This window comes from Sphaeramia orbicularis, chromosome 7 (genome assembly GCF_902148855.1).
Source record: "Sphaeramia orbicularis chromosome 7, fSphaOr1.1, whole genome shotgun sequence".
Lineage (NCBI taxonomy): Eukaryota > Metazoa > Chordata > Actinopteri > Kurtiformes > Apogonidae > Sphaeramia > Sphaeramia orbicularis.
In genome coordinates, this window is record NC_043963.1 from 27,065,949 (window position 1) to 27,089,139 (window position 23,191).

General features: G+C 38.2%; 3 protein-coding genes across 3 annotated transcripts in view; 2 read left to right on the forward strand and 1 right to left on the reverse strand.

The window, feature by feature from the left end:
* Positions 1–2,434, forward strand: part of LOC115422656 (acid-sensing ion channel 1-like) — a 51,896-nt gene extending 49,462 nt beyond the window's left edge. The window contains exon 10 of the mRNA XM_030139099.1: positions 413–2,434. Within this exon, the coding sequence (XP_029994959.1) occupies positions 413–532 (120 nt within the window). The 3' untranslated portion in view covers positions 533–2,434. The remainder of the gene's footprint in view (positions 1–412) is intronic.
* A 2,617-nt stretch (positions 2,435–5,051) lies between these two features.
* On the forward strand, positions 5,052–10,939 carry LOC115422229 (glycerol-3-phosphate dehydrogenase [NAD(+)], cytoplasmic). Its single transcript, XM_030138415.1, has 8 exons — positions 5,052–5,180; positions 6,687–6,864; positions 7,133–7,273; positions 7,588–7,726; positions 9,037–9,149; positions 9,343–9,579; positions 9,683–9,789; positions 9,900–10,939. The coding sequence occupies exons 1-8, from the start codon at positions 5,137–5,139 to the stop codon at positions 9,994–9,996; spliced, it is 1,056 nt and encodes a 351-aa protein (XP_029994275.1). The 5' UTR covers positions 5,052–5,136; the 3' UTR covers positions 9,997–10,939.
* An 892-nt stretch (positions 10,940–11,831) lies between these two features.
* LOC115422228 (glucose-6-phosphate 1-dehydrogenase) lies at positions 11,832–21,491 on the reverse strand. Its single transcript, XM_030138414.1, has 13 exons — positions 21,470–21,491; positions 19,925–20,046; positions 17,657–17,694; positions 17,437–17,545; positions 17,105–17,322; positions 16,443–16,601; positions 15,888–16,013; positions 15,072–15,165; positions 14,802–14,988; positions 14,472–14,707; positions 13,337–13,413; positions 13,055–13,147; positions 11,832–12,968 (listed from the first exon to the last, which is right to left on the reverse strand). The coding sequence occupies exons 1-13, from the start codon at positions 21,489–21,491 to the stop codon at positions 12,878–12,880; spliced, it is 1,572 nt and encodes a 523-aa protein (XP_029994274.1). The 3' UTR covers positions 11,832–12,877.
* Between the last annotated feature and the right edge of the window lie 1,700 nt (positions 21,492–23,191).

The following is a 23,191-nucleotide window of genomic DNA, read 5'->3' on the forward strand; positions in this document are numbered from 1 at the left end:
TGTTATTTAATCTACATAGTAATTCTTCCTGTTATTTATTATAAATTGTTTTTTTCTTTTTACTTTAGTCTCTTAGATTTCTTTGGTTGTTTACAAGTGTTGTGTAATCATGCTGCTCATATGTGCTCCATGGGGACATATACAGTTTTTGGAATGGAATGGAATTGAACTGAATTGATAGTTCTTTCAATGAAATGCCTTGTTTTTTATAAGTGATATTAAATTCATTAATGTACAACCCCAAGTAACAAGTAGTTGGAACATGGAAAATGCAAATTAAAAAAATTATATTAAATTTGACATTGACTTATATTTCATTAATCACTTAAGATTAGATCCCATTATTAAGCTGCCAATAATGAGACCGAACTGGCACTGCTGATCTGATCCTGCTTTGTTTTCATCCTCTCAGGTGATAAAGTACAAACTGTGTCGCTGCTCAGATAAGAAACACAAGCACAACAACAGCACCGATCAGGGAACCGTCCTGAGCCTCGATGATGTCAAGTGTCACGTGACTAACTTTCATTAGGCTACTGCAGCCACGAGCCGGAAACAGCTGCACTCTGTGATCTCTGAGCGGTTTCTTGGACTTGGTTCATTGAAGTAAGCCAGACTGCTGAAGCAACGTGCGCTGTGTCTGAACTGTGACCGACTGATGTTTGTGAGCGGCAGGACGAATACGACGAATGAGATAAAAGCAGCACAGACAGGAGGACAGAAAACAACAGTGATCGAAGTGTTGCAATGGATCCCAAACTGTTAGAATAACTGCATGGTCATCTGTAAACAGCTTTTCAAGACATACGGTATTAACAGATACAGTAAGCAGAGGCATGAACTGAAGAGAGGTCCGGTTTTGTTTGAGTAAATAAAAATCACAGCTCTCGTGGTGTTTTTCTGGTAGTATCTTTGGTCAGTTTAGAGGATTATTAGTGACATACGTGATGTGACAGCTTTGTTTTTATACATAAGCCTCTTTTTTTACTAATACACATGATTTGATTTGTTGGTTATTTGCATGCAATTACTGTACATTCTTTCATTTTAGTTGCAGACTATTCACTCTTGGTTTACGTTTTCCACTAAGTTTCCACTTTTAAATTCCTGTCATCCAACACCATATGACCACAGTGTCCCCTGTGTAACCCTCCTACATCTAAATATTTCGCCAACAGACTGTACTACCTCATCTTACAGGGCAGCAGCATCCTGAAGAATTTATGAGCCAAGCGAACCTGAAAAAATAAATGGAATATGTATAAGAAAAGGAAATTTGCAAAGAATAAAAGCAAATACATAGAGATTTTTGACATGAAAAAGAGACAAAAGCTCACATCTAATTGGGAACAAAAGCTCTTTTCCATGGCAGCTAAGTGCTACACATGATTTGCCTTCAAATTCGCCTTCAATGACAATCACTGTATAGATCTCAGTATAGAAAATTTAACTAAATACGTATCCTCTGGCAAGACCATTAACATTACTAAATGGGAATGTCATCATACAGTTTTACATGTAGGCTCCGTGTATGTACTGTTCATCACGTCCGTGGCGTTTGACCATCAGGTGGGTTAAGATAGCAAAACGAGACTGGTATAAAGACTAAATACGTTGAATGTGATTTTCCATCTTCTAGGGCTCAAGTTGCATGTAGCACTGTACAGCAGTCATCCTAAACGGAATCCATCGACAAGCAGTTAATCCGCATGTCTGACCGTAGTTTGTGTCCTCAACTCCCAGGGTGTTTGGTTGTGTATTGTGAGCATGTATTTATTTGTGTGTGTGTGTGTGTGTGTGTGTGTGTGTGTGTGTGTGTGTGTGTGTGTGTGTGTGTGTGTGTGCGTGTGTCTGTATTGCTGATCCACTCATCCCCACTGAGCTCTATGTTATTCTCTACAGATAATGGGAATTGTATAGTGTGTTAACTGTGTAGTGTTACTATCAAGCACAATCATGCCATTAGCTGTAATATACTGTAAATATTACAATGACTATGAGTAATACTCTTACTGCATTAGCATAGTCTGACCTGTCTAATATTGTACTTATGTATGTATTTATTTACTATAGGCTGGTTGTGTGTTTCTAGTATGATGCCAGTCGGTTCATATGATTGTAGATGATTTATTTATCAAAAAGGAATGATAAGCGTTTCTGAAATGGCTACGATCACAGCTGCTTACGCTTTTAGAGAAACTACTCTTCAGTTAATGAAAATAAACAGCCGGATGTTGCTTTTCAGTGTCCACTGCATGAGGTCATGCATCTCAAAACCATGCTTTCAGGTTTTGTTCTCTCTTTGCCTCCATTTATGTTAAGATATGAAAGGATGGTTATTTCAGTCTAGTGGTATATAAAAGTGTCATGAACTTGAATCAATTGTTATATTAAAAATTAAATGCCAACTTTATGTAACTTTTATTCACTTCAAGGATGTCTGTGTCATCATTTATGCTTAAAGTATATTGTAATAATCGGATTTATGAGAGTAAGACAAACAGTGCTCTATATCCTCTTTCTAAAAAAAGAAAAATCCATGGTAGAAACAGCTTATTCTGCACTCCCTAACACTTACTTCTCCAATATGTTCATACTTTCGATGAGACATGTAAGAGTGGAACTATAAATAATGACCTAATCTAGATGAGTACCTGTGTAAGGCAAATATCTGCTAGAATGTAAATCAAACAAAGAATACTATGCTTTAATAAATGTCTGCTGCTTTAAGACCCAGCCAAATTTTCTTGTAGAAACCAGACTGCTGAATCTGAACTTTAGTTCCTTCCTACGTCCCCTCTTCTGTCTGATGTCCAACTCTTATGCAACAAGGTCCTCTTTTGTGTCAGGCCTCCACACAAAATCATTTGTCCCACAGTGATCTTCCTGTGGACGCTCTCGTGACTCTAAATGTGCTGATGAGGATCTGTTTTGTGGTGAAAAAACCCCATCGCAAAATGTAACATAAAGCATTTTATGAGGCTTTTTTGAATTCACAGAACTTAAAGCTGGAAAAAATATACAAATTCTTATTTAGCAAAAGAAACAACAGCAGACTGTGTATTAATATGTTATTATAAGGTGCATTTAGGACAGGCTTATTTTCTGATCAGGAAAATTATGTGTACAACAGCTGTGGAATGCTCAATGTTGCTTTAACCCATAAAGACTCCTAACTATTTTTATGTTGACCTTCAAATGAATTTTTCTTTACATTTAACTGTAAACAAGAATTTATCACTATATAGTTTAATATTATCTTTTGCATTTTTCAATATTAATCAGGTATTTCTTTTTATATTTCTATCAATGATCATGTAGATGTTCAGAAAAGCTCAAAGAAAATTCAAAGGTTACAACAAAAACAAAGGAAACTAGCAAAAAAAAAAGTGCTGATTTCAGTCAAATATATCATTAACTGAACAAAAGTGTCTCCAAACATTGTCACTCGTCTAACTATGTGGGCTTTATTGGTGAATCAATGTTGTAGAATACATATTCATTTCAGAGCCTCTGAACATCCAAATAGGTCATAGCTGATGACCATGAAAAACTGAGAAACTGTATTTTACATCATATATTTACATATATTCGTGGATTAGTGGATCAACAGTTATTCAACATTTTAGATCAGTAGAAGCTTTTGGGTCTTTGAGGATTAAACTTACTATTAACTTGAATTGGCTTTAAATGCTTTACTGATAATGGTCATTAAGCATCATTAACACAGAATGTGTTGAAAGTATTTCAGATTCAGATTTATTAATTGTCATTCAATAAAAACATCCCAGATGCTGTTAAAGAACGGAATAGCAAAATGTACAGCACGAAATAAAAACACAGAAAAAGAATCCTAAAAACACCAACTAAAAACAACCCATATATATGATAAAATATTAAAAACTGCACTAAAATAAATAATTAAATAGTTAGTAAAGATAAAAAAAAGAAAGAAATATTGCACGATGGAGGGGTCACTATTACACCTATTATTGCACATTCCCTTATTTCACTTCACCCCCTCAACTTTTGTTTAGCAGTCTTATTGCTGTATTCTATGAAATGCATTAGCTGTATTATTCAGTAAAGTGGCTGGTTGTCTGTTTTGTATCCAACACAAAATAGGCTCTTGAAATAGCCACTATCTTTAAGCCTTTGACTGTCACTGTTGTGCTGAATTCTACTCCCTGCCAAAAACTGCATCCCCAGCCAAGGGTGACGTAGTTTTCAGCAGTATGTTTTTATTGTTATATATTTTGTGAGTTTTCTATTTAAGATTTAACGTTTGAAAGTTTTATATACCTTACAGTTTGCATATTCTTAAATATTAAACAGATATAAAAAAAAAAAAAAAAAAACAACTGCAATATCATACAATATTATTAATTACTTAATTGTTACACAGCTACGATGGCGTTAAGAGGTTGAATAATTCACAATTTATTTCATACCCTACGGTCAAAAAAGAGAAAATTAATGAACCAGGGTGAGCAAGACGCATTTCTCAGCAAATTATGACATGGTGAATTTGGTGGACATTGTCCTCTTCATGGCTGACTTAGGAAGGGGGAGCAGTTTTAGGCAGGGAGCAGAATTTGGCGCAACAGTCATAACAGGTGTTGTAAATGGAATTTTCACTCAGAGAGAACAAACAAACTGCATTTACAGGTTTACTCTGAGTTGTTTTGGTCTCTCAAATGGCTCAGGGCTGAGCCAAAGTACTAACAGCTCTGGGAGTAAACACACAACATGGTGACACTATGAGGTGTAATTTATCATTAACTAAAACCAGCATGTTTGGCCTAGGAGCTTACATAACATGACTCCCTGTGTTGTGTTGTGTTCTTTGCATTGGCCCTCATGGTACTGCACTTCAGCTATAGTCCATCATAGAACCTCAGTGTATGCAAATTCCACATGGGAGACTTTTGTCCTACTTACTTTAACCCTACTAACCTCTTGTCAGCTCAATGAATGAATGACCAGACTTGGCTGTGGTTATACTGGGCGGGCCAATGTCTCCCCCTCGGACAGGCCAATAAAATAAGAGTGCAGGCTTTATGCAGCTTGGTTTGTGCATTGCATAACCACACTGCAGCTCCACACTCACTTCACGACTCGGTTTACCTCTTCACAATGGCAGCTCCGAGAAAAGTCTGCATTATCGGCTCTGGAAACTGGCAAGTCATCGTTTTAATATATCATTTCTAGAGCTAAACGCGTCTAACTTTATCGCATGTTACTGTCTGTGTTACAGACTCCTTACTGACACTGTACCGTTGCTAGCCAACTTAGCATCACTAGGCACACAGCCAGCTAACGATAGTGCTGCAATTTCCATAGCAACGACGGATAAGTTTACGGCTATAGTCACTTAGCATTAACATTATATAGCTTTACCTGTTATTTCTGCCATGCGTTTGCGAAAGTTGAGTTGTGTTTACTTCAATAAGGACACATGTTAGTTAGTCACGGTGCCAGGATTAGGGGGTCGTGACGTTGGCACCACTGTATCAGGAACATAAACACATGTGACTGCAGCTAGCTTTAACTTTAACATTACTTAGCATCACTAGGCTAACATGTCAATAATTATATTACAGCTATTTTATTATCTATGAGCATCCTATTAGCATGTCTGCCCTTGTATTATTATTGTATTTCTGCAGACAGGAACCCTTTTCAGGTAAATATGATTTAGTTACCTCCGCCAAGGAGGTTATGTTTTTGCCAGGGTTTGTCTGTCTGTTTGTCTGTCCGTTAGTGTGCAACATAACTCAAAAAGTTATGGACAGATTTTGATGAAATTTTCAGGGTTTGTTGGAAATGGGATAAGGAAGAAATGATTAAATTTTGGTGGTGATCGGGGGTGGGGGGGCCCACGGGGGGGGGGCGCAGACCAGAAAATTTCATCAAAATCTGTCCATAACTTTTTGAGTTATGTTGCACACTAACGGACAGACAGACAAACAAACAAACAAACAGATAGACAGACAGACAAACAAACCCTGGCAAAAACATAACCTCCTTGGCGTGGGGGGGCCCGCGTGGGGGGGCCCACGGGGGGGGGGGGCACTGATCAGCCTTGGCGGAGGTCTGCGCTCTCCGAGTGCTTCTAGTTATTTAGTGTTATTTACCTGTAAACTTGTCTGACTCAACGTGTCTCCTGTGGATATATGTTAAACCAAACTAGATTTACTGTATCAAAGCTTAAACCTTAATTTTAGCAAACCCTACTGACCTGGATAATTTCAGCTAGTTGATAATATTCCCCATACTGCTGATAAAGAGTCCAGATTGCTGACTATGAGGCCCAGGACTTGGCTATACTCCAACACTAGACATCCACTGATATGGATATTCTACTATTCAGCTTTGACACGTTTATAAACAATCATGCATCTAAGTTGCCAGATGTTGTCGATTTACTGCCTATAGGTTATCATCTTATTTGCATAACGGTGGTGTGATGATCACAGAGCCACACCTAGTGTAAAGAGACCCATATCAGTGGAAAACACATGATAAAACAAGAATAGTTAATGAGAATCTCACAGCAGTCATGTGGCAGTAATAGCATTGTAAATCAATACCACTCAGTTCTTTCAGTGTAAATGCATGATGAATTTAATGTGATTTTTATGATAAAATAAATACTAACTTTCAAATATGAATGTATTAAACAGGGGTTCTGCTATTGCCAAGATAGTGGGTACCAATGCTGCCAGGAGCCCTCAGTTTGACAATACTGTAAAAATGTGGGTGTTTGAAGAGATGGTTGATGGGCGAAAACTGACTGAAATAATCAACACTGAGCATGAAAATGTCAAGTATCTCCCTGGGCACAAACTACCCTCAAATGTGGTAAGAGAATGGTCTTTTTGTTTTACTACACAGAGTATCTCTTCTGCATGTTGCTTAATGTCAGCTTTTGCCTACATTTGTGTTTTTATTCCAAACATCTTCTTCCATGTTTGTGATGAATCGCAGCCCTTTTTTTTTTTTTTAAACATATATCAGGTGTAATCACTGTGATGTCACTTTGGGGTGTTTTTTGTTACACTATCTCTGTAGTGAGTTGCATGCAGCCGTGTTATATTTCTAATAACTCCATTCTTATCTTTTCCTGCAGCTGGCAGTTCCAGACCTGGTGGAGGCATCCAATGAGGCAGACATTTTGATTTTTGTGATTCCCCACCAGTTTGTTGGGAAAGTGTGTGACACCATCAAGGGCAAGATAAAGAGTGATGCCCTGGGGATATCCCTCATCAAGGTCTGACTGACTGTTTCTGCAATGTTTAATTTACAACTTTATTTTTTGTTTATTTCTGAGAACAACACAATAGAGAGATTAAATGACAACAGACAGACTCATTAAAAAGGATGGAGGATGATGCGTCACATGTCTTTTAGTGCCATTATCTATCCAGTATAACCTTTTCTGACTGTAATGCTACAGTTTTGGTGTCATACTGCATATTATTCCAGCCTCATTCGGACTGAAACCCACTTGTGCAGTTTGGACTTCGATCCCACATACCAGCTACAGATTAATTTTGGCATGTTCTTGTGTTTTTGCCTCTACAGGGTGTAGATGAAGGACCTGATGGACTGAAACTCATCTCTGATGTGATTCAGGAGAAGCTCGGTATCACCATGAGTGTGCTGATGGGGGCCAACATTGCCAATGAAGTCGCTGATGGAAAGTTTTGTGAGACCACTATTGGTTAGTCCAGTGACTGTTTCTTTGTTCTTCTTACTGCACAACAGGAATGCTGATTAATTAGGACAAGCCTGTACTTTGGCCAAGATAAGCCAGTTTTCTTTTTAAAGCCTGTTGTTAGTTTTCCTGGCATCTCATACTTTGAAGCTTTCTGCTTCATCAGAGATTGAAGGTGAAGGTTTAATGAGTTTTATTGTAGTTATGTAAATGACAGACTGGGTTAATGTAGTTTGAAGTTGGCCTGTCTTTACATACATCACATGAGTGCATATGTCATCTTATCAGTACACTCACACCAAAAAACACAACCTTGTTTTGACAGGATTAAATTTGGCTGACAGTGTAGCTTTATGGAGGCCTTGGAGCATTTCAAGTACACTGGCAGGATCCAAAGTCCCAAAATTGACTCATCTGTAATGTGATAATGAACACTAAACTGTTTTTTGAGCTGCAAATGGAATTATATGACTTAATTACAATGAATCATAGTAATACTGGCAACAATACACCTACGCATAATACTCATATTGACAAATGTGTTAACATAAGCTTTTAGTGAAAACAGCTCAGCACACTGCTTCCACTTCTGAATCTTCCCACCTTTATGATGAAGCAGTGGAACATTTAGTACATCTTGGTGTCATTATATTTGTTTTTTTGTTGTTGTTTTTTTTTATCAATGTTACAGCCTCTAATCATATGTATTGTGCTTTCCTCTGCATCAGTCAGATTACGCCAAACCTTATTAATTTTACAACATGTCAGTCTGAAGACTTTTAATCCCTTTATGAACCACTGGATTCCCACAGGGGCAAAAGCCTTGTAAAACTGCTTCATTGATTGGTTTATTTATCAATTTGCGTCTTAAATAATGTATTAAAATGTGACAGTGACACTTTTTTATCAGGGAACTCTGGTAGATTTGAGAGGCTTCACTGCGTCAGTTCTCAGATGGAAAGGACTGTGACGGCAAGAAAACAGCGGAAATATTCTAAATATAGCACCTATGTAAACATACGTTGAAGTGAACCTTTCTCAGATGATGCAACAAGTACGAAGTCTAACCCTTTCAGAGCCTCATAGGGTTCTGCATAAGTGTCTTGTGATTCTCTGCCGAACAGATGTCCCCGAACTACTCCTGTTACATATACACACCTGCACATCCACACACTCATCACTACTGTCTCAGCAACTTTCTGACTCTAGCGATTTTCAGAATCATGTGGTGGAGTTAGACTCCACAGGGGTAAAGATACCATTTAAATTGTGGTGACCGGCAAACATTACAGACTTCCTTTTTCATGGTCTGACAGGATGTAAGAATAAAAACCATGGAACTCTCCTGAAGGATCTCATGCAGACCAGCAACTTCCGAGTTACTGTAGTAGAGGAGTATGATGTGGTGGAAATCTGTGGAGCCTTGAAGGTGAGATTTCAGCACAGTTTGGGGTTCCAGACTCTACATTTAACACAGATTTATAATCACTATAATCATTCAGCTATTATGTGTCTAAAGTTCTATGTTTGACTCTACTTGGGAATTGCTTTTATGAGCCGCCTTCATAATCACACATTTTCTCCTCTTACTTACACTTGTCCTTCTTTGCCTATTCCTGCAGAACATTGTTGCAGTCGGAGCAGGTTTCTGTGACGGTTTGGGCTTCGGGGACAACACTAAAGCAGCTGTAATCAGGTTAGGACTGATGGAAATGATTGCCTTCGCTCGCATTTTCTGCACCGCTGGGCCTGTGTCCTCTGCAACCTTCTTGGAGAGCTGTGGGGTGGCTGACCTCATCACCACTTGCTACGGTGGCCGCAACCGGAAAGTCGCCGAAGCTTTTGTCAAAACTGGAAAGGTGAGAGTTCAGGATTTTTTTTTTTTTTTTGTCATTCTCGAAGAAAACACCCACTTATTTTATTAGCAGACTAAGAAGTGGCCTTGTTTACTGTTGTTTTCAGTCCATTGAGGAATTGGAGAAGGAGATGCTGAATGGTCAGAAACTCCAAGGACCAGCAACAGCAGCTGAGGTTTATCTCATACTCAAGCACAAAAACCTAATTGACAAGTAAGTTTACTGCAAACTCAGCACATGACGAACTGAACCCTTATTTGTATGTGTCTGAAAAATAAAAATCATTCAATTTAATTTTCCCCAACTCCTCCTCCCCCCTCTAGGTTCCCGCTGTTCAATGCAGTCTATCAGATCTGCTACCAGAACCATCCAGTCACAGAGTTCATAAGCTGTTTGCAGAACCATCCAGAGCACATGTAAAAAAAAAACAAAAACAAAACAAAACTGACCATGTGCCTTGAAATGGAGAACATGACAGCTTTTTATCTGTTACCTCTCAGAAATTGATGGAGAATAACATGTTGTCACGCTTCAAAATGGTTCCAGCCTTAAAGTGCAATTCATGTTCACACTCGGAGAGGCTGGGTAATATTTGTGTCCTGCACTTGTTCAGCTTTGTCCTCATACTATGTTTCTGACATCCATAAAGTGCTTTCTTCCATTTCCTGAATTACACGAACATATGAAGGGATAATGGTTGGGGGTTTTCCTCATGGGATGGTCACATAGCTCTTTGCGCCTGAGATTTTTCATTTTTACGCCAAATTAAATCAGAATACATGATGGTAGATTGTGAACAGAAGTCAAACCACAATACAAACACAGACATCACACTGGATGTCAGTTATGTAATGACATATGAATCATGAATCTAACTTTGTTTGTTAAATGTTTATGTGGCACCATCATGTGTTCAGATTTTGGCAGGGCTCACTGCTCAGGGCAAAGACCTGCTGACGGCCTTCTGTAGAAGGATTTATCTTCATCTAACATTTATGTCTCCGTCCAGTGGATGCATGTCCGTCACCAGAGGTTACTAAATTATAGATATACCTCGCTTCATTTTGTCTTTGTATGCTCTTAAGTCTTACATAATTCACTGTGAAATGATTATCTTCATGTCTTGTACTGTATATTAACTGAACGCACAGCAACTGTTTTTAACAACAAAAAAAAATGTAAGTGCCTTAGTGTGCTCGGTTGTGGCCATAGTCTTTTTTTTTTTTTTTGTCGAGCCAAAGACATGACTACTTAATGTCCGTCCACTATGCGTTTTATTACTGTAACTCTGCTTGACCCAGTTTCAATTGAGTTCTATCTAATGTACTGGAAATTTGTCTGTATAAATTAATTCTGTCATCAAGCTATTGCTGGAATTATTTTCCATACATGTTTGTTGGATTACACAGCAGCACAGTCGATATTAATATTTGCAGAGAAGCAAATACAAGGAGAATTTGGAGCGAAAACAGGAACGCAACTGCTCCTAATATGTTCAAAGAACAATAAAGCACCATTGTAGCCTGACAGGAAACATCAGTGTTTGACAATACAAGCTGTGTGTCATATCCACTTCAGTTTGCACATCTAAAGTAGGACACATAAAATGGAAACAGGACGATATTAAAAAATGTATATACTAAGCAGGTGCACTTCAACTTAATTTGCTTGACATCAGACCTCTGAGATCCTGCCAAGGTTTTTTCTATGAATGAATGTATGAAAACTATTGATTAAAAATGCAACTATTTTCAGAATGCATTAATCGTTTTAGTACCTTTTCAAGCACATCCATCTGAATGCAGCCACTGAAACATGAGCCATGGAAAATTTACACATACACGAACATCTATTTTCATACATTTTATACACTATCGGTGCATGTGTCAGTTGGAGTTTGCATTGTGCATGAGTAGCTCTGTTAGTGAGGGGGTTCTATGTAACTACTCAAACAGTGAAATGTCAACCTTGCAAAGGGCTTTAAAGTAAACAGGAGTACAGGAAGTGTTCTAAAAACAGGATCATGACTGGGCAATGTCCCACAGTTTTTGTTTGCAGACTGTTTGATCAGTTTAACATTTCCAACTGTTCTTCTCATACACAGCTGACAGAAAGTAGTCATTCAAGTGCAACTCAACCAAAACCTCAAAAGACCACAAGACACCAAGATCATGTGCAGTATCTTGTTGGAGAACATGCTATAGAAATATTCATCTAGTGGTAAAAAGTGGCAAAACACAAATAAAACAAAATGCTTTTACAGAGGAGCCAAGCTAGTTTATTACAAGTTGTGGAAATATAGCTACTTTTACATAAGTGTGCGGTGAACAGCAGCATTCAGTACGTCATTACAAGGACAGACATTTACTGTTGACCTGTGGTAGATGTTGCTGCTGTCTTAATAGTTAAAATTTGGAACAAAAAACAGCAACTTTATTATACCTGAAGAAATGTAAACAAAAGGGAATGAAATGAAGAGGGAGGCACCTAAACAAGATGGAGAGTTCATTTTACTTGTCCAGAAGGACACTTTAAGACTATTTCAGTGTGATTTGTTTAGATAAGGTGCTGCCTCGCCCTTTGGAAACACAGACATTAGTTTTCCTTTACCTTAAACCACCAATAAATCCTTGGTCCCAGATGAAGGAAGTATGAAAATAAGCAAGTTGTACAATAAAGTACATTATATGCAGTTAATAAATGCAGTCAAAGCATAATGGTTTTACAATCAGAATGGTGTTAAGCATGACTGGTGGACAGTCTTTCAGTCTCTTATTGTTTCTCATCTCTACTGTTTAGTCACCATCTTTGGTACAGTAGTTGCACTGAGTTAGCATGACTCAGCTGAGTGCTTTGTTGTTGCTCTGCTCTGTTCTTGTTCCTCAGTTATTCCACTTGCCATCCTGATAAATTGTGACCTAATTAATGTCAGCGTCTTGGAGCCAGTTCAGACAGCACAAAAATACTCAGATTCATTACCATTTTGTTCCCTCTCCAAATTAATTGGTCCCATCTTTAAGTATTGCTATGGTGGTATGAAAAACTGTGAGTACAAGCACATCACTGTAACATAAGCCTATCATTCTTTCTCTGTTTAACGTCTGACGAACTGGTTCCAATAACTAAACCCTATACCTGAGAAACACTATATTTTTAAAAACCTTTTTTTTTCTTCCAAGCTGCTACTGTGAAATACCTTCTTCCTCAAACACACTTCCATACTGGAACTTGACACAGCTCATTGACCCTCCTACACAGTTCCTGCTATCCTACCTCTACTCCTCCCTCATTTCATCACAGCTCAGAGTCTGTGAGGGTTGACCCATCTGTAAGTGCCTTCATAGCGAAATCCAACTCTCTTTGCAAGATCATCTGCTTCTGTTGGGCCACGGCTGAAAACAAGAGAGAGCCAGTCATAATCCTCATTATATTGAATTCTCTGTCCAGTTTAAAGGTCACGGTGGACTGTACTTCCTACCTTCCATATTTGTAAGGAATAGGCTTGGGCTTCTCTTTTTCAATCTGATGAAGGAGAGGTGTGAAGATTCTCCATGCTTCCCTTAATTCATCACTGCAGACATAGAAATAATATTTAACAAAAACTGAGCTGCCATGTAAATAAAGACATTAGTTTTTAAAACTCATGCTTGACTATGGTGAGACTGGAAAAGGAGAATTTTGGTGCCATCTAGTGTTGGGATCTTTTAGTTTCTGTAGTTTCACAGTAACAAGACAACATCAGAGAACAGTAAAGACAGACCTGCGTACAAAGTGCATCTGACTTCCACAGAAGACATCCAGGATAAGACGTTCGTAAGCATCTGGAAGTTTCACATCCTAAAAACAGGAAATGAGATTAAATTATTTTGCTCAAATTAACCTGTCATCTCAAAGTGATATCATGACTTTGCGTAAATATACACACCACTTTTAATTGGTGTGTTATCTGTATGCATTATAAGCTTTCCGTGTGTATGTTCACGCCGCGTCAAATACCACGCACTGAGGGTTAGGATTAAGGCTAGGGTTAGGTCAACCTGAGATCTTGGCATTAATTGACACGTGATCAAATAACTAGCGAAAGGTTGAAAATGCATACGTATAGCATGCAAAATGCCATAAGAACTAGCATAACATACAACGTGATTTCATGCGATCAGTCTCTGTCATGTACATAACTTTGTTCAGATCCTTTTTCCTGTTAGATACTTCCCAGTTCTCATTTATAATTGTTTTCTTTTGCATTTTCTCTTAACTTTTAAAGTCTCAACTATTATCTCCTTTCATTAGAGGATCTCATTTATTTTCACTTTTTCATCCTTTATTTAGCCTTAAATACTCTCCCTTTGCATGTAATCATGCATGTTCATGTATTTGTGTAGCTTCGTATGGGTATATGTATATTTACTGTGTGTATTAGAGTTTGACTGCAAGTGGATCCTTAAAGGCTGATGTAATAAGTCCCAGGAAAAAGCTAATAACTGATTAATCAGCTAATGTCACCTCTGTGATTGTAATTACTGTATTATTTTGGATTAATAGAAAGTGAATAATTGGAAAACTGGACATGTAATTCAAAGTAAGTCACTCCACCTCAAAGTCATTAATTCCTTTTGACAAGGCAAATCAATCACAGTATTAGAGAGAAATATAGTTTGGCTTGGATCCATATATTGCTAATATGCATTTTGGCATTTAAGGGGAACCAGTAAATGTGGCAGCGGCTGAGTCTGGGACAGCCTCTTTGGTGTGCTTGCGCTTGCTGTATTGTAATTTCTGTGCATCCAAGTTAAGCATCCTGTTGAAAATAAGATGATTCATCTCTTCATCTCAACAGACTTATCCTTCATTAAAATCTCGATTGAGGATCAATACATAAATGAACTTGAACATGCCTTATATCTGCTTTTGTAGGTCAGGTCCAGCTCAGTCTCTTCAGGGCTGAAGTACACACCAGGCTTCTTGCTCATCATTTTAGCATAGACTGCCTCATTTGGCTGCACGCGTACAACCAGCTCGTTCCGACGGCACTGATTTCCAAAAATGTCACCTGGAACATCCGTGAACTGCAGCCGCACCTCCGCTTTCCTCTCATTCAGTGCTTTTCCACAACGAAGGATGAAAGGAACTCCTGGGAAGGAACATATGCATGACAATGCATTATGGCACAGCAAAGAGGAAAAAAGCTGAGATGATTTTTCAGTAAACAATAGAAGTGTGATTACCATCCCAGCGTTCATTGTGCACATAGAGCACAGCACTAGCAAAGGTAGCCTGAGTTGATCCTTTAGGTACCGTGGTATCATCAAGGTAACCTAGTTTGGCGTCTCCCTCACCCTCTGGATCACCCACATATTGACCCAGCACTACATCAGACATGGTCACTGGAGCAATACACTTCAGCACCTTAACCTACAAGAGGAAGTGCACAGTAAGAAAACGGCTATGACAACAATTTAATGCAGTTCTGTAAGAAGTGTGGCTTTATTTGTTACCTTTTCATCCCTGACATCATCAGAGCTGGTGGACGCTGGTTTCTCCATGGCAACCAGAGAGAGCATCTGGAGCAAATGGTTCTGCATGACATCGCTGACCGTGACAAAAGGAACAGGTGTTCACACAGAGTTTGATCTTAATTAAAAGGTAACTAATCGATTCTGTACATGATCTATGTGTAGATTTGATACATGTGCAGATATTACAGCAAACATGTATTCAACCCTAACAAAGAAATTCAACAATCGAGAGATTTACTGTCATTATCCAACAGTCTTCGACCATACATACAAGTTTTGGAGCCTGTAGATTAAAAATACAGAAACACACACATACGGATCCAAAACAGAGCTGCATAATTAATGGAACTGCAATGTTAGCCTGTCTAATTATGTAAATATCCTATTTTAAGTTTGTATGCTTGAATTGAAAAAAACATACACATTTTAAAATGCTTACTAATCTGAGCATTTTCCTTCATAACTAAGAAAGTAGAATAAGATTGCATCACAATATTATTTATAATAATTGCAACATGAGGAATTGAGTGGCTGTGTTTGGAGTAAGAGAAGTCACTGGAGGGACATTGCATCAGACTGATTATTACACGTCTGGGGTTAAGACAGACATAATCTGCCTTACTGTGAGCTTACAATAATTATTTAGAAATAATTGTGGCTACTACATAATGGTGACTGGAATGTTGAAATAAATAATCTTCTGTAGCTGTTTTTAGTTTCATACTGTATGACTTTAAACCCTGTAAAAAAGTACAATTTAATACTGATTGTAAGAGGGGTTTTTTTTCTTCTTACCGGATGATGCCAAAATCATCAAAGTAGCCTCCTCGTCCCTGAGTGCCAAAAGGCTCTTTAAAAGTGAGGACAACACAGGCAACACTGTCTCTGTTCCAGATTGGTCCAAAGATACGGTTTCCAAACCTGCAATGAACGTCAGATGGTTGTGTCTACCCAGCAGGATACAGTGCAAACAGACAGCTGGTTGTGGCACCATGCTTATTCTATTTTCTTCTGGGTTCATGCAAAATCGAATCTATTCTTAACTATTAACCCACTGAAACTGGATTGTTGCAGAATTTAAAATGTAATCATCTCTCCACTATCCATACAAAATAGGGATGTACTGAACGCTGCGAAGTAAAAAAAAAAGTGATACATGTTTGAATTTGTGATACTATAGATATTTTGCAAGAAATCCACGTCAAACTATCTGACATTTTCTTCCAAGTTTGACCAATAATCTGAACAATAAAGGGACGTAAAAACAGCAGCCTCATCTATGAATTGTCACATGTTAAATCTATGCGTGCACCATTTAGCTGCAGGAAAGTGATGTGTGTTTTCCCCCACCTGAGAACCATGAGGTTCTGCACCATCTCTTTGCCCAGATAGTGATCTATGCGGTAGATCTGTTCTTCAGTGAAGAGGGACGAGAGGTGAGTGGACAGCTCTTCAGAGCTCTGTAGGTCCCGACCAAATGGCTTCTCTACAATCACCCTATTCCAGCCTCTACAGCACACACACCAATACACACAGAAGAAAACAAACAGAGCAAGTCATATCCAGTTCACTTATCAGCACAAATGGGTTTTAACTTGGCTTCCCCTTGAGTTTTAATATTAGTACAGTCTATTTGCACTCACTGAGACTGACTTAATTTGAAATTTGCAAAGTCACTGAAGTAAGAATCACTTAAAGAACACCTAAGTAGCAGCTGAGGATCACTCACCTACTTGAGAAAAGATTAGAGAAGGCTTTTTTCTTAAGACATAAGACGTAGCTCAGCCTTTAAAGCTATGGATAGCTTATTATAATGCTAGTATTGTTGCATTCTAAAATACACACAGTTGCCATTTTTTGTTGGCTGTATCACTTCAGAATGTTTTTTAACAAGTATTTCTATAAGCCACTGGCTGCTGTTGGTCACAGTCATGTGCAGCTGTAAACACAAATACTTCCTACATAAACAATATGACACAGCCATAGTTATTAAGAGAGGTGTGTTTACTTACTTTGTGCTCATACATTGGGTCTTGATGTTCTTGGTAACATCGTGGTAAACAGTGGGTGGCAGTGCCAGGTAGAAGAGTCGATTAGCATCAGCTCCTCCAGGGAGAGACAACAGGTGTGTGTGGAGCTTGGCAAAGGAAGTCTCATCAGCATATTTGCCACTGATATATGTGTTCCTGCTGAAGAAGACTGACAGCCGCTCTGCCTCTGTGTCAGTAACCTGAGCCACAGTCAGACACAAAAAGACATATATAGTTTTAATGTCAGTCTTTCCAATGACAACATAAAGCACTATACGAGATTTTAAAAACTAAAATTCAGAGTTTGGTCTTGCCTTTAAATATGGCATACAAGCAGTCCGTATGGCATCAACTGTCAAGTCAGAGCGGGCAAATCCCACAAAGTGGGTTTGCTCAGGCAGAAGACCGTCTCTGAACAACCACCTGATTCAAAACAGAGGAACCAGAGAGAACATCATCACAAATAGTTCATTATGTTAACTTCAGTAGTCCTCTGCTTGAAGGCCTGTCACTAGGGCTGAGGGCTTCACTCACCATAGAGTCGGGTAGATTTTCTTCTTAGCCAAATCTCCCTGAAGGTGCAAACACAACATTAGAAATATGAAAATTACAGGCTGGGTACAAAAATCCTTATATGTGCATTGATGTCATGAAACTACTGTATGTATTTGGTCAGTGCACAATGACTAACCAGTGGTGATTATTTTAAAGCACATAGAAATCCTACAATGCCGCAATACAGGTCACAACATGTGGTAACAGGTAAGTGGGTTGCTTATTTAAGACCTGCACAACCTAATCCCAGTAGAAGTAAGTGCCACCTACTGAGACAGAGCCACCAGAATGAAAACACAGATGGTCTAAGCACTTACTAAATTAAATGATTAAATTTTGCAAAAGAAATTAAAGCTACATAGTTTAAACTGGATTAAGGATGCAGGAATAACCTTCTGAAACCCAAGAAAGTAGAAGTTCCATCTTGCCATAACAAGTTTTTTTAAATTATTTTTTATGTAATGTCCTTGGCAGCGGACAGTTTATTTTCTTGAAAAAATGCTTTTAACTCTCGTCACAAACAGAGGACAAAAATGCATTGCATTGGTGATACTGGTAGGAATGAACAAACACATTGTAAATTGAATAGCGCTTAAATTATTTCCAATAGCGTCCTATGTTCCTTAACTGTGCTGTTTTATCACGCTGTTTAATTAAGATTATGTCAATGAAATGATTCAGATAAGAAGTTAAAGGTATAGTATGTAACATAACAAACAAAATGTAAGAAAATGAAGGATTTTTATTATTATTAACATGAATGATCACAGCCTGAAAACTAATTTACACACAGAGGACTTGGCTTGGATTTTCCATTAAAATCCAGACTAACTCAACGGTTCTGCCCTCCTCCTCTACACCAGTAACGGTGTGAAATACCACCTGGTGTTAGCTTAGGAATGGGGTTTGGTCTCCCAGTTTTGAAGTTTGGTCATGTTTCAATACAAACTCCACACAAACAAGCATACATAAAAACAGAAATGTGCAATTTATTTTACTCACAAATTCTAGCTAGGTCCTTCATTGGATTTGATCTGGAATAGTACTCTAATGTCAGACATTCTATTCCTACAGCCATAAAAGTGAACATCAACAGCAGCTGCATCAGTAGTGGATGCAAGTTGTTAAAAATGCAGAAGGACTGAATCACTTCACTTGATGACAAACACATAAGAGCTATTTTTAAAAAGAAGCCTGCACCGCAATAAGGTAAACACACACATGCATCCATGAAAAAAGAATGAGCAGAGTGAGACTGCGCACAGACAATCTCTTCACCGATCTACACACCTATCACACTGAAAGAAAAACGCTGACTCTCAGTGACACAGCAAAATCCAATGACAGCAAAAAAAAAAAAAAAAAAAAAGGAGGCCATACCCTTGTATTATATCCTAGCTAAACTTTGAAAAAATTTTATAAAAATCACACATGGTCACACAGTGCTCAATTATATTGTTTCCTTGAGCATAAAAAGATAAGAGAAAGTTTGTTTAAGGAAATACAAAACTTAAATCGGACTATTTTCAGTATCAAGTACCTTCTCTTCTGTTTCATAACTTATTTGTCCAAATGTCCTTGTAATAGTTTTAAAACTTACCACTCTAAAATTTACAGAGTAATCCATACTTCAGTACTTTTGAAAACATTCATCTCACTACTTTTACTTACAATTGTAACCATTTATACATGCTCTGTAAAGACAATGGTCAATTGTAACCCTGTCACAATCTGCCCAACGGGTAAAAAAAAAAATGTATACATGGTATGGCACCAAACCCCAGGTATTACTGGTTTTGAATAATTATGAATAACCTGTATCCTTTTTTTGGGTATACAAATCAGAGTTTTCAGACAATACAAATGAGAAGCAAAGAGGATCTCACTGTCTCAAACCAAGGCTATTAAAAGCAGAGATAACTGGGCAGTTCTTGTTTGCAGAAATCAGTTTCACCATTTCCTTAATCACATCATGTGCAATAACTGCAGGACTGGAAGGATGTGAAGATGTCAACACACCATTTGAAAATCAAATTAAGTAACAAGCTACAAGTAACACTGTAATTGTGCCAAAAACATTATGTAAAAAGGAGGAAGGTTTACAGTTTGATTACCATTCGTGCTTGTAATTAGGACTGTTCTAAATCATAAGCCTAATTTCAGTGTACTTTGCTTTATTAGTCCATATTGTAAAATGTTTGTGATTCCATATATGACTAGATTATGATTCGCCTCCCCTGTTCTCACCGATGCTCCCATGATGATGAAGACGTGAGCGTCAGACTGATGGAACTCTTCATCCTCATGCAGTTCCTTTCTCAGCTCCCCAAACACCTCAGATCGAGAGAGGGGGAGGTTGCTCATTTTTGCTAATAAGCAGAGACAGGAAAATAAATAAATAACCAGTCATCACTGACACATTAATAATAATAACAATGGTTTAGATTTATGTAGCGCTTTTCTATTTTGCATACTCAAAGCACTTACATTGGGTCAAATATTCATTAAAGAGGATGGGTCCAAATTATAACTAAATCAAAAGATGAATAGTATTGCAATCAGCCCAACAAGTCTTATGGATCTCTGTACTGTCTCAGGACATGCATTTTCTTTTGAATGTGAGTTACAGAAAGCATGTTGATTTACCCAAGAAAGTGCAGTGCATTATAAAAACATTAAAATTAACGAGAAGCAATGGATAAAAAAAGTATTTTTGCAATACGTCTTATATCCTTTCTAATCTTTATTTTATCAGGTAGGTCAACTGAGAACCAGTTCTCATTTACAATGACGACCTGGCAAACAGACAGCATAGTAGGCATACTTCCTCAATTCATTTCCCCTCTCACATTTTAAGTATGGTGAAAAATATAGAGCATAACTCTGGGAAAGGGCAGGTTAGATTTCCTTAAATTTCCTGGTGAGTAACAAGTTGTGACTCATTTCTTTTCATCCGAGAACAGTGAGACAAATCAGGAAGTACTAACCACTGACTTCTAATAGACTCTGCAGAGTTTAGTTGTATTGAATAATAACGTAAGATGAGCAATAACACAATACATTTCATACAAATGTCGTCTGACATTACCAATCAATATACAGATACACTACACGTGTTAGTTGTTTACTTCAGATGGTCTTCCTGCTACTACACCACCCAGAAATAGCCTGCACCGCAGAAATAGCTACGCAACTATAATGATATTAGTCCAATCCTCCACCAAATCCCTTATTTACCAGGCTAACGTTAAACCTTGCAGTAAAACTCTGATAAAGCTGGGCAGCTACATCAAGATAACACAGGCTAACGCTGTGTTAATAGTGCATTAATGTACAGTATTATTAACAGTAAGCTAATTCATATATAAGACGGAAGAGCTGTACTTATGCTGTTATTAAACTGAACCCAGAGGTATTTTGTCGCTTGCTGTAAACTGGGATTAAAAAAAAAAAACGCCCTGTCATCACACTAGCTTCACACGCAGTAATAACAACACAACTTGACAAGCAACAAATCCAAACTGCAGCCTGCTAGTTAGTTAGCCACAGCTCCTAGCTTCCACCTAGCTACATGCTAAAAGGCGAATATCGGCTCTACTCACAGGTGAGGTGATAGTTAACCTGAAGTAAACCCGGGACAGGATCTGCACTTTACACACACACAGCGGATACAGTTACGACTGGTACTGCCATTGATGTATTTGTGTGGTACGCATTTACGAGTCCTGCCTACTTCCCTGTTCTGGTGACAAAGCAGAATTGAGAGATTTTATTGGTTTGAGAGAAACTCACCAGCGCTCGCCCGGGTTCCCATCACCGTCGACGGCACCTACGTCACCGACTCAACAGGTGGGCGTGGTTTAACAGAACATGCGCACAGCCTTATGAAAACTGGATGGTGGAAATATTTATAATGTTTATAAGACACAAGAAAACGTCCACACCAAGGATGGTATTGTTGAAGGTGAGAGGACAGAACAGAGCAATTATACCCTTCTATTATTCCATCAATATTTAGGTTGTCTGTGGGACATCTAGTGACATCTAGAGGTGAAGCTGCAGATTGCAACTATCTGAATATCCCCCTTACCTTCCACTATGTTGGCTGCAAAAAGCACCAAAACCCCTCATTTGTCAGCTTTTACTTTGTTTGTATCTGACCAAATCATAACAGTGATTAGTGATTACAGCTTTCAAAATGTAACTCTAACAAAATGACATAAATAGTCATAGTACCCCCCTTATTTAACTGAATATAGTGGCCAACCAGCCAGCACTAAATAAAGGATAAAGGGCTTATAACTACTGGCGTGGGTTCTCTCTGGGTACTCCAGCTTCCTCCCACCATCCAAAGACATGCACTGATAGGTTAATGGGTTAATCTAAATTGCCCATAGTTGTGAATTTGAGAGTGATTGTTTGTCTCTATATGTTCAGCCCTGCAATAAACTAGAGACATGTCCAGAGTGAACCCAGCCTTTGCCCCTATGCAGCTGGGATAGGCTCCAAGTAACCTCCATGACCCTAGTGAGGATAAAGCGGGTTCAGAAAATGAATGAATGTATGTCTTGGAGCTATCTGTCGTTAACAATACTGCAGAAAGAGGTGTTAAGAACATCCAAGATGATGCCAATGCAGCCATGGATGGTGCCCATAGAGGGAACATCATCTCAGTTTCTGGTTCCCACAGAATCAAGCTACCAGAGTTTCTCAAGAATGAAATGGAAGAGAAACTATAGAACGAGTAAAATCTGAATAAATTGTGAAATGCACATGTATAAAAGTATGTCCAGATTGTCAGAACCATGTCATCATTGAAGTCTTTAATTTATGCAACCTTAAATCTTGTGTTTAGCCTTATTATTTAAGTGTTCAGCTATATATTTACTGTTCTGAACTTCTTTCTATTTCAAGTTTTTAGCCTATAATTGAGTCATTTTATCTTAAAATCACCTTATTTTCACTTATATATCACCTGATACAATAACCTATGAAGCTGATATTACAGGGACGCTGTACAATACCAGAAAAAGCTATTTTTGGACACTTAAGACCTCATTATATGTGATTTTATGGGTTAAAATGAGCATTTTTGGAGTTTTTTGATGGGCCCTTCATACTTTGTGGTGGTGGTGGTGGGGGGGGTCAAACGTTGACGGATTTTGCTGAAATTTTTCTGGGGGGGGCATTATCATGTTGGAGATTAACTGGTTTAAGTAACACCGTGATCTAAAGAGAAAAGTGATTTTTGAGATGCCCTATTCCAGTTTTTGGGAACACTACGCTGACTTGCATTACTTTCCTGAAACAACTACAACACAGCAGTTAAACTTAACTCCTAACTTTAACCTGACCCCAACCTTAAACAAGCTCTTAAGCCTCACATGTATTGATTTATGTTATTGGGAACTGCACTTTGTCCCCTTCAGGAAGATTCATGCTGTCATGATGTAAGAAATTCATGGCAACATACACACAGATACAAAATTAGAATGTCTGTAGTATCATCACATG